Source organism: Nilaparvata lugens, chromosome 6 (assembly GCF_014356525.2).
Source record: "Nilaparvata lugens isolate BPH chromosome 6, ASM1435652v1, whole genome shotgun sequence".
Lineage (NCBI taxonomy): Eukaryota > Metazoa > Arthropoda > Insecta > Hemiptera > Delphacidae > Nilaparvata > Nilaparvata lugens.
Genome location: NC_052509.1, coordinates 123,412 through 136,188, shown reverse-complemented (window position 1 = coordinate 136,188; position 12,777 = coordinate 123,412). Strand labels below are relative to the sequence as shown.

Below are 12,777 nucleotides of genomic sequence, written 5' to 3'. Positions count from 1 at the left end.
TAAAGATACATACATATTTAAGGTCTTTGATTGAAACTAGACTTCATAGAAATACAGAAATAGACTGACTTCTCTAGACATCTGTGTAATCACTTTTCAGCTGATTGATTATGAATAATTCTATGGTCTGATTAATCCCATCTTCAGAGAACATACACTTCATTCCAATGACAACATGGTATATTCCCGTATGATTAAATAACGGATTCCTTACAAAAACAGATCTTATCTACTTTGGGTAAACTATTAGTCGTGCTATCTGATGGAATATTCCAACATTTATAAGTTGGAGACTCCATCCATAGAATATTCTCCATAAGTTGATTGCTTTAGAAAGTCAGGTATGTGTATTGTTTTTGGCTTAATAAAAATGAATTCGAATTATTATATTGTTTAGAATTTAGAATGTCCTATAAGCAAATTCTATTTCTATTATCTGACTCATATTATAAATTTATGAAAGGTGATTGATAGCACCGTAGGTATTTTATTCTGATAGGTGAAATAGAGTGAATTCAACTGGATTTGTTTCACCGAACCGGGGTATTTCATAGAGTAGCTCTTATAAATTGAGTTATAACATTAAAAATAATATTAAATCTACAGAGTGTTTTTCAAAACAAATTGGCGAATTGGAGCATATGAAAATAGGTGGGAAGGTGAGATAATATAAATTTAGAGTATTTTAGAGCAACTATTCTTTTGAAACCTCATTATTTGAAATGTGATAAGATGTAATATTCATTTTTCAGTATGATTTTGCAGCCACAAAATTGGAATATCATGAGATGTTTCGAACATCAACTCACTCTATCCTGTTTAAAAGAATTCAGGAAACCTGATTCAGAGGCAAATTTATAAAATAATTACTAATTGGGAAGAAAAAATATATACAGTCCGTTTTTGTAGCCACATAGGGATAAATTGATCAATATTAACATTTATTTTCAACACACTGTAGAGAGATTGAACAATATATCCAGATTTGAAAATTTACTTTGCGAAAATAATTGAAAACTGAAAATTTTGTTAAGTGAACAACTACCGTACAAGACTTGACCTATTTCGGACTATGTGTAACCTTATCTAAATTTGGGAGAGGAATAGCTCAAGGTTCTTTTTTTTTCTCTCCCTATCATTTTGATGATGAAGTTATTGTATATGAGTCAATGAAGAATCAGTCAATCAATCAAATTCTATGAAAAATGATCTAACCACAGTTCTTTAACAATTCAAAGGTTATTTAACAATGTTTTTTCACGTTGCTGTGTAGAACGTAGATTCATTGTGATTTCTTGGAAGAATAAATTGCTCAGTTTTGTGGATTTTTTAATCAATACTCACTTCGTATAAATTTCAGTTTTGTGAAAAATTTGTTGAAAATCAACACTCAAAAGAAACCAGCAATCTAGATCCAGTGGCTGATTCATAAAATATTCACAAATTAGGAAAAAAGGTGAAATAGAATAATAAAGGTTTAGATAAAGGTTTAGTATCTTTGTACTAGGTGATGCTTAAGGTAATATATATAGTTTTAGATTTTTTTTATTATCTGTTGTAGCATAAATTAGTATTAATTTGATGATAACCTCGACACATATATTATATAGTGAGGTATCATTTTGTAAACCTTGAATATTGTTATATTATTGAAAATGTATGAAAATATGTAATGTATGAATTTATGAATAAACTCCTCTGCATGTGTCGTCCAACATCCAGAGAAATCATCATTATTAAACTCTAAAGTGCGTTATTGTAGCCAAATTGGTAATATTCAGTCACAAATATTCCAAATAAAATTTTATTGCCAAATTCACATAAAGATAATAATTCACAAACACATGAAAAACGAAATTCAGTTTCAAACACTTGTAATGGGAATTTAGTGGCAAATTAGTAGTGGGAATTTAGTAACAAAATTACAAAAGGGAAACTAAATAATAATCTAATATAATATAATATTGGCGTTACCAGCAACACAAAGTTTGTGCGCTATTAGTGAGCATTTAGTAAGCACTCAAATTAGACAAAAATAGAAAAAAGTATGAAACAAAATAGAAACTGTATGAAACGGAAATCAGCAAACACTTTCAACAAACAAAAGAATATAAAAAAACATGATAATGGAGTAGTTCATAAACGTAAACATAATATAATTCGTTAAACAAAAAAATTCATTTTGATATTTCAAGAATTCGAATACAGTACAGGATAACATATATAAAATTGAATTCAGTTTGAGAGACAACTTTCAGGTAGTGAAGGGGGAAATAATTTAATAAAGCATGAACATATTATTTTTGACATCTTGTTAGAATAAGTATGCAATTTCGAATAATGTTTATTATTCACATTACAATGTAAAAATTATGCGATGCTGTAATAGTTATTCACTGTTCATGATTGAAAAAATGTTTTGTTTCAAATTATTGTAGCCTACTGATGTCAAAATAAAGAACAATTTGATCCGAAATAAATAATATTGATAAATGCCTAGAATTGAAATGTTCTGACTGCAACATTTGCGGTTTTGATTCAGTTCTCAATTTTCGTTTCAAGTGCTCTTGAGGGTTTTATTTTTGGTTATATTAATTGAATAGGCCTAATCTGATTTTAATTTGAAAATCAACTCGACAGGGGCGAGCAATGCCGATTCAAAAAATATTCATAAATTATAGAAAGAAGAGTGAAAACTTTACAATGCGTTCTTGAAGCCGAATTGGCGGTAATCTTCGATTTGGCTACTAATATTTATTAGTAATATTAATTTAATATTTGAATTTCTATTTAAAAATCAACTCACTTCGTCCTCAAAAGGAGCCAATAGTCCTGATCCGGTGGCAGATTCCTTAGGTCGCTTCATAAGCACGTAGTATTGGTTTTGAATGAGCTCAGTGCCCCAACTTAGACTGTCGTATCTGCCATGAAGAACTGGCAGAAACGCAGCTGCCATCTCAACTTTCTGCCACAAAACCAGCAGAACAGCATCATATCATAATATTTTATTGTGAAAACACTTTTCGATTGATAACATATTCAAACAACGGAAATACATACTAATTTGAGTACAAATAACAATATGAGACTCATTTATTTATTCGTTGGATAGAAAATTATAATATCAGAATGAAACAACAGGCACTAGCACAAAGCTTCCTCTGTTTCTGAATGTTGTCCTATAAATTATATTATACCTGATATAATTATTATTTATTAAACCTAACCGCCTAACCCCGAAGAACATTTTGAAACAACCTGTACTTCAATCTACTAGATATAAGGAAATCATCAGCAATAGGCTCTTATATTAACTTATGAAGAGAGAAAATTCTTCAAATTCAAATTGATTAACAAATATTATGCTTGTAATAGCCTCTATGTTCTCTTTATACGCTTGGTAAACTATGCAGTAGAATAAAGTACCGTAAGAGAAATAAAGTGATTTAATATTCCAGTATAAATCAATGTCATAAGTTAGTGATTATAAAAACAATAATTATTATATATTATTGATTCATTTATTTATTTTAGCATTTATATATACAATTTCATTCTCACCTATGAATGATTGGGAAAGGAACAACACAGGCTTAAAGCCCAAAACTGTGCCTTTCCCAAATTTGGATAGAAATTGTCCAAAAATAGGTTATGTTTATTACTGTACTTCATAAGTTTTGTCCAATTTTGAGTCTAAAATAGCCTATATTGGTATAAACTGGGAATTTAGAATTTAGACAAGTTAAAAACTTGTCATAATTAAATAATATTCATAATCAAGTAAAAATATTCCACTAAACCATCACTGATGATAACTGGAAGATACTGTATTAATTTTTTGGAAACTTTCAAACTTATCCTATTATGATAATATTACCCTATTATGCAGCAACTCCAGTATTCCGGACTTCTCATCGCCAAGTATATCTTTGTTGGGCAGCACAATGGAATAAGTGAATCCGTACTGTTTTCTCAGTGTTTCAATTATTTGGAATGCAATTCCGCTGCCTTTTAACACTCCATTCTTGTCTTTTTCGACATAACTAAGGGGCCAATCTTGCTGCAAATTGAAGAAACAATTTATTGAAAAATTAAATAAAAAGACTGTCAAAACAGATTGTTGGCCACTTCCTGAGGTCATTGCCTATTATTATAAATGTTCTAGTTATAATCTTTACTTCATTAAAGTAAAGAGCTGGCTTATACACGTACGGGATAGGAAAATTATGTTTGACGCATCATCACGTCTCAACTACTGAACTGATTAACTTGAAATTTTGCATAATATAGATTCTTAGTTAACCGAGGATTATTAAAGACCTTTTTTCAATTTTCCAAGATTTCATTACGTAGAGTTTTCAGTTTGTCATGTTTTAAAATAGACCCTTTTGCGTCTATTGTAAATAAATGAATGAGCAGTAGTTATGAAGGTAGTATCCATACATAACATTTTTTCAAAATAAATCTGTGTTGGACAATATCTATTGTTTTTCCTCAGTATAAATAAATTCGTGTTCAAATTGGTTTTTGAACCATTTTTTATGACACTACAGTGCTCACTTCGTGAAAAATAGTTCAAAAACAAATTTTTTACTAGCAGTTCGTCTTGGAATGTGAAATAGATGAGTCTATTCAAATGTTTTACAATTTATATTCCTCAATTATTGTTTCAAATCATCCAAAGCTGTCACAATAGCTGCGTTGTAGAGGAGTTACCTACAGTACCTAATGCTGTGTCGATATGCATATTTAATAGAGAAAATTTGAATTTTCATGATTATACTTATCTATTATAACATTATTGAGAAACTAGTTCCTGCTGTCACAACATTATCAATCTATTTTTATCAAAATTAGGGAGAGAAACAGTTTCGGGTTTATCTTTTTGATTCTTTTCCAATAATTAATTTGATATTGTGATTGTAGAATGTAATAAATGAATAAATAAATCTTCAGCCAAATAAACGCTTCAGCATTGAGCAGCGAAATATTCATAGATATTTGAAATAGATCGCACTCCCATTCCCTCCCAAGAGTATTCTCATTGATTATTGTTAATCCATTGACAAATATTATTTTCACCTGATAATGTTGAAGATTATATTTTTAATAATTTACTGGAGAAACTTGGACTTTAATGTACAGTATTGGTTTTATCTTGCAAAGCCTATTGCAGGTTTGTATAATGTTTAATGTCTAATAAAAATTCTTATTCCTATCCTTAACATTTATTTTTGCATTTATTTATTACCTTCTTATAATTGCATTATCTTCAAACAAATAGATTCAGAACACATACATTATAATATCTACACTCTAATCATAGCTTACTCATGTTAGTCTGAATTATTAAAGAGACTGCAGAAATTATGAATATGGATTTTCCAATTCTATATTTTTCATATGAAATGAGGTATCTCTCTGTTTCCCAACTAGAAGGTAACCCGTGCTCCGCAAGGGTTTATTTTAGAACTTGACGTAATGGAATATTTGAAAATTGAAAATAGGCCTATATAACCATCCTCGGTTAATTAAGAACCTATACGCAAAATGTCAAGTTAATCAGTCCAGTAGTTCATTCTGACGTGATGATGCGTCAATGACGTGATGATAAGTCAATTCTTTCCTTTATTTAAATAAATAAATAAATAAAATTTTATTGCCATCAAATTCATGGAACACAGACAACGTCAAGTTTTATTATAGATATAAATGAATCTACCTTGAATGTAGCAATTCTTAGATGTTTTCCTCGCAGAATATCTTTTTTGACTTCATCACCATCTTTCAACGTGCATTCAAATCCAGTAGTGTTTCCAGTGTCTGGAGCTCTAGTTGTGAAATCTATAGGAAATCAATTAATTCCAATGGTTCAATAATAAATCATCATTTCCACTTGTATAAAAGTATAAAATATTGTCTTTAATTCTCATTTTAAAAGTTGAGCACCATATGAGGATATTAAGTTATAAATCTCTGTAATATACAATCTATTATTGTGAGGTCCAGTGTTTGATAAGTAATGGTATTGCTATCCTAGTCTATCATTCAACAAAGCAGATAGCGCTATCTTTTTCTCACTTTGCTCTGTTGACAGATTGTCTTCTACCAATGTAGAGTTCATAATTAATTAACAAAATATTCAATCTTAATTATGAAAATTCATTAAAAAATTATTGAAAAATATAGTTCCTGCTTAATAAAATATAATTGATTATCTATTTTGAACGAGAATGAACAGTTGATATTACCGTTATCAGCTACCGTCTATAGAGGGCATTGCCAAGATCGGCAACGTTGTTCTCCTATCTTTCTTCACTTCTATTATAACGTGGACATCTCTTTAGTATTGATACGGTACTACAAGAAAATACTAGTATTTTCCATTCAATTAAATAAGTAGTTAATATAAATTTATTAGTAGACTTACTTCTGCAATTTGGTTGAGGAAATACTCTAAACACTATTTTATTATAATTATTATTCCTTGCCACTATCAAGTTATTTGAGAAACACTGTATCAGCAGTATCAAACATAGTAACTTCACATACATTTCAATTTTTCTATTCTAACCAAGCTTTTTCTATTAATAGCTTAAAACTTCATATTTCTTATTGTTCATTAATGGAAGTTCAGAAATTTGTGTTGGAATGAATATAACAGTTTTCACTACAAAAGTCACTGTGAAATTCGATCGACTCTGATCATTCTATAAGATTATGCATTTAAAGATCAGTGATTTATTGTTTACCGTAGCCTACATTATTATTTTTCATAATACATGAAAGTATATTCTCTCAATATTTGATTCTGTATTTTGCTACTTTCAATGTACCCCTATAATTATTATTTGATGTGTACCGATGTAAACAATAAAACTTGATTTGATTATGACATTATTATATTGTTCAGCATTCAATTATTGGGAAAATTATTTGAAAGTGCCTAGTCCAAATTACTCTGAAAATTCCCCCTAATATTAATAATTAAGTTCTCTCTCTATTATCTATTATTATTCATTGATTGATACAATAAGTATATCATCAGAATGATAGGGAGAGAAAAAATAAGGTAACCTTGTGCCATTCCTCTCCAAGATTTAGATAAGAGGTTACACATAGTCCGAAATAGGTTAAGTCTTATAGTTGTTCACTTTACAAAATTTTCAGTCCATAATAAATTATTTCCACAACGTAGATTTTTAAATCTAGATGCTTTTCCTTCACATGCTATGGAATATTTCAAAGTGAAAAAGAATCATTTATCCATCTATGTAAAATTAATATTTATTTTACAGTTTTGACTACTGTAAGTAGAAAGAATTTTGTTATCAATTCGGATCTTTAATCTTTCTAAATTTAAAATCAATTGTTTCAAGTGTTTGTGTTTTGTTTCAATGTGGAAATTAGTGAAGAATATTGGAAAGTCTCACATAACCTTTATTTGAACAATTTATTCTATGAAATTGGGATGAAAAGAAGTTTTGGACTGTAGTCTGTTTCTTTGTCCTCAAGTTAATTGTGAATGATAAATAAATTATAGGATTCACTCATGATAAGACACTGACTGAGATAAAAAAAACAGAAATCACTGATTAAAGAGAAAAAGTATACAAACACTGTTAACACTATACAAACAACAACCTGATTATTTTCAGCTTAATCATTGATTATTCAGTGCTTTCAGCACCACTAAAATATTATTAGAGTGTATTTAGAAAATTTTAATTATTTAAAATTGTTATTCAGCTTAAATAGTGGGAATCAATTAAATTCCATAAAAGATCATTGAAAAAACCACGGTATATAGCAGAAGATTCATCTAAATACCGTGGGAGAAACTGAATTCCATGATTGTTCAATATAGGAAAGAGTATTTAAAAAATAAGTAAACACTTTCATAGAAAATGTGATTAATTTTAAATAAATTCACAGAATTGGGCAATTCAGGTTCATCTACAAAAATCACCAATTTTTAATGCAATTCCCCCAAATAATATGTTGTTTTAAAATTCATTTTAAAAGCAGTTTTGAATTGTCTTTAAACTGAGATTCTGGTTTACGGCAAAACTAATATCAACAGTAGCAGAGTAAGAGTTTTCTAACAACTGAATTGGATGAGAATCCTATATCAAAATATCATTGGATGAACTTTTCAAAACCGGACACTAGTTTCTCCTCAAACTGAACTGACTGAGAAAATCTAACGATGTAAATTTCGCATGAAACGTTGCGCAAAAGCTACCTAGCTTTTCCAATAAAAGGGGCCAGACCTGGATTACAAGAGTTGATTAATGATCGTGCAATGTGCCTTACATAAAACGAAAACAAATTTCGATGGCGGCGTAACCAATTTTGGGCTTTTCTGTACCAGGAAGCTTTCAAGCCATCTGGAGTACCAAAGTGTCAGCATTAGATGAATGACAAACATTGATTCCATTTTAGAAGAATTGCTGCCAGTTTGAAAATAATCTCTGACTACAGTTTAATGATCTTCTTATACTCTAGGCCCTACATTATGTAACCGATAAATAGATACAGCTATAGTGAGGTCCACGTTATAATGGCAGTGAAGCAAGATAGTAAAACAACGTTGTCGATTGTCACCTGGTCATATGGGACATATATATTAATCATATATCTATTTCATATTGTTCAGGACTTTAGAGTAATAAAGTTAAATTCATTTGTACAGTCATCTTCCATGGTCAGAAAGATTGTTTATTTGTTGCTGCGTGATATTTACGGTAGCTTCTCTCTGTTTTTAATAACAAACGTGTGCTTGTGCGATAGATAGAAATATATTATCATGTATTCGAGGTGACGTTCATGCTTGGCATTGACTGATAGTTATACCCCAAAATTATTTGTTGGGCAGAGCTCGTTTTGATAGGACTGACAGTAAAAGTCCGGCTGTTCTGGTGAAAAGGATAGATTTTGCTCTTGTTTTATAATACAGTTTTTCTGTTGCAGCTCGGACAATTTAAAGAGGATTGTATTATTGGATAAGACGGGATCTGAACCCATTTCACTAGATCAGTTATTTTGATTTTTGAAAATAATAATTAACGTCGCGAATAATTATTATCAGTGATTGCCAAGCAGGAAACCATCTTCGGAAAGGTAGGTGTTATCCTTTTGAGTTTTCTTATATATTTTTCATTACCACAAAAATTGTTTTAATGCAGCAAAGCAAGTAGCCCTTAATATTGTTCTCTTCTAATAAAGTAATCTTGATTGTTATGAATGTAAATATATAAGATAAAGTTTCATTAAATTTTATAGTAACTGTTCACCTTTGATTTTATTTTTACACCCACCCAATCTGATGGTTATAGTTTCAGTTTTTCTTTATCGTAATTACATATACCGGTACCGTATAAAGTTTTCTTTCCCCCGTTACACGATGCTCTGTCTTGTCAATGACTTCTATAGACGGTAGCTGAAACAGGTTTATTGATAAAAACACTTCACTTGATGGGCTACATTTACAAATTAATAAAAACAATATGGAAACTTGTAATACCCTTTTTTATTTAAAATGTTACAACGACTAATTCAATTCAAAAATTACCCAAGTTATGGTCGAAACTAGTCGTTGTAATATTTTAAATGACAAAGGGTACTTCAAGTTTTTATTAATAGGTTTATTGATGTAATATTAGCTGATCATTCTCGTTTAAAATGATCAATTGTATTTTATTAAGCAAGGAATTATATGTTTCAATAATTTATTAATAATTTTTCAAAATGGAGATGAAATATTTTGTTAATTAATTATCACATTGTTGAAAGACGATCTGGCAACAGAGCAAAGCCAGCTAGATAGAGATAGCGCTATCCGCTTTGTTGAATGATAGACAAGGATAGCAATACCATTGCTGATCAAACAATGCCATTATAACGTGGACTTGACTGTAGCTTTCAAGTTGTATGCTAAGATGACGACTTATTGCAGACTAAAGTAATATTGTAGACATAATTTATTGTTCCAACGAGATACTTACTGTTACTGCCGTCTTTATCCTTTACTGTTAATCTGCTTGGAGGTGGATAATTCGAGCAAAGAGTTGTTAGTAGGAGACCGACGAAATTCGTTCGATTCATGATTTCAAAAATATTGCTTTTTCATGGTTCACCTGTTAATAATTTCTATCATTTTCACATTATATCTAGACAGTGTATTCAAAATTAAGTTTCATAGCAGTTTTGGGTGAATAACTAAGGTATATACTTGTATTGTACCTATATGTGTATAAATGAATGAGTAAATTATCATGCCTGGAAAATTAGCTGTTTTACAGCCCTATTATCTTCAAAATGCAGTGAAAATAGTAGGATTAAGTTAAATTAGCCATTTCAACGCTCAATCGCATCTTCATAATGCAGTAAAAATAGAAGTATTTAATTGATATCATGTAGGTATTGATAGGACGAAACATTAGAGAAATATTATTAGATGAGTATAGCCTACCATAATTTTCTTACCTGTAATAAATTATAACTGTTTATAGCACTACATAATCTTCAAAATGTAGTGAAAATACCATAATTAATTGTTATTTTACTACATTTGAAGGGATAAAACCTTTGACTATAGAAAGAATTCTTTCTATAGTCAAAGATAAAACTCTGTTATTAGCTTTGAAACTCTTTTTTATGCAGTTGTTGATAAAAAATGGATAAAGAAGATCAGGTTATATGAATCATAATCTAGAATATGAATATAGAAAATAGATATATTCATTTAGCCTACTGAATCTGAACCCTTAAAAATCTAGATTTGGTGTTGAATATATGATTTAAATAGTTGAGTACTGTAGCTACTAGATAATATATTCAGCTATTGGAAATATATGTTTGACTCATTAAGCTATTCAAATATTCAGTACCGTACCGTACAAGAATAAATGATCAATATTTATTACATCCAAAAGTGTTTGGTGATTTAACATTCTTCTAATCACAAATCCAAGTGATAGGAATAATGTTTACTAGAACTGAGGCAATATATTATATAGATCCAGTTTCAATGATGAAATAAATGTAATAGGCCTATTTGAGTAGGCCTATAACTGGTTCACTTCTAAATAAAAAGATGTAGGCCATCCTAGACTAAATTAAAACTCATATAAACAAATGTATTATAAATGGATTTGACCATTCAATCATTTCAATATTCAACATCAAAAGCTGAAGAACAAAAATATATTACCTCCAAAACTGGTCATTCGACCTGTTTTTATCACAAAAATCCAAGTAATAGGACTCATATTCACTGAATATAGACCATTATCAACACGGCAGTTCTTATTTCAAACATAATTGAATATTGAGGAATGATTCATTAAAAAAACATTTATTCATACAATATTTCTATCACACTTATTTTCCTTTAAATGTATACCAAAGTGATTGTAACACAGTAGAACTTACCAAGTGTGGGCCTATATAGGTACCTTTGTTTTATTACAACAAATCACTAGTTTCAATTCATTGAAGACATTTTCAATTGGATAATAATACACTCACATTATTTCACACTTGATAATGGCTCTAATGACTTGAACCTAGTAGTGATTTTTGTTATGATAAAAATAATATTAAGATTTATTATTGTCTTTCAATACATAATAATTTATTAGCCTATTATGCAGATTGAGTCATATGTTAGGGAACACCTCAATAAGTTGAAGACTGCTGTATATATAAGATTGTAACTCTCAGGATAAGTTATTGGTCAAATTAATACTCTACTTTTTGACATACAACTGAATTTCAACCCCTCATAAGGGGGTTGTAACTGGAATATTTCAAATGTAAACACTCATGTGTAGTACATAATTTTAAAGGCATTTTCAAAACAAGAAAGATGGCATGATAAAAATGTTCTATGATACTTGTATCCAAAATGGCGGCTGATTGAAATTTTAGTTTTTAAAGGAATGAGGGGTTGTAACTCAAATATTTTAAATGTAAACACACATCGTGTGATACATAATTTTAAAGGCCTTTTCAAAAACGAAAAAGATGACATCAATCAAATATTTTTATGACATTTTTATCCAAAATGACAGCTGATTGAAGTTCTAGTTTTTCAAGATTTAATTGAAAATTTAATCAGCCGCCATTTTAGATAAAAGTTTCATGAAAAAATTATTAATGTCATCGTTTTTGTTCTGGAAAGACCTTGAAAATGATGTATCACATAATGGGTGTTTACATTCAAAATATTTGAGTTACAACCCGTCATTTCTTAAAAAACTGAAACTTCAATCAGCCGCCATTTTGGATACAAGTATCATAGAACATTTTTATCGATGCCATATTTCTTGTTTTAAAAAGGCATTTGAAATTATGTACCACACAATGGGTGTTTACATTTAAAATATTGGAGCTACAACCCCTAATTCGCCCCCTTATGAGGGGTTGAAATTCAGTTGTACGTCAAAAGGTACAGTACTTGATGACTATTAACTTATCCTGAAAGTTACAGTATTATATCTACAACAGTCTCCAATTTATTGAAGGGTTGCCATACATATGACTCACTCTGTATATTAGGTCTATTATGAATCGATTTTTCACTCGTTGTTTTTTAATTTTTTTCAGCTACATACTCCACTGCAATTATTCAAAAATTGATAGAACAACATATATCTAATAGGTACCTTGAAAATATGGAAATTTGGAAATGATGTATCACGAATTCGTGGTATGAGCTCTGTGGCCCAACTAGTGTAGAATAGCAGAAAGTAGGCTACGGTAGCAATCAAT

General features: G+C 29.7%; 1 protein-coding gene across 1 annotated transcript in view; it reads right to left on the bottom strand.

Moving 5' to 3' along the window:
* LOC111052542 (glutamate receptor ionotropic, delta-1) overlaps positions 1-11,602 on the bottom strand; it is a 24,449-nt gene extending 12,847 nt beyond the window's left edge. Inside the window, exons 1-5 of the mRNA XM_039429865.1 lie at positions 11,437-11,602; positions 10,008-10,139; positions 5,723-5,844; positions 3,878-4,060; positions 2,807-2,965 (exon numbers count right to left, since the gene is read on the bottom strand). Of these exons, the coding sequence (XP_039285799.1) occupies positions 2,807-2,965; positions 3,878-4,060; positions 5,723-5,844; positions 10,008-10,107 (564 nt within the window). The 5' untranslated portion in view covers positions 10,108-10,139; positions 11,437-11,602. The remainder of the gene's footprint in view (positions 1-2,806; positions 2,966-3,877; positions 4,061-5,722; positions 5,845-10,007; positions 10,140-11,436) is intronic.
* Between the last annotated feature and the right edge of the window lie 1,175 nt (positions 11,603-12,777).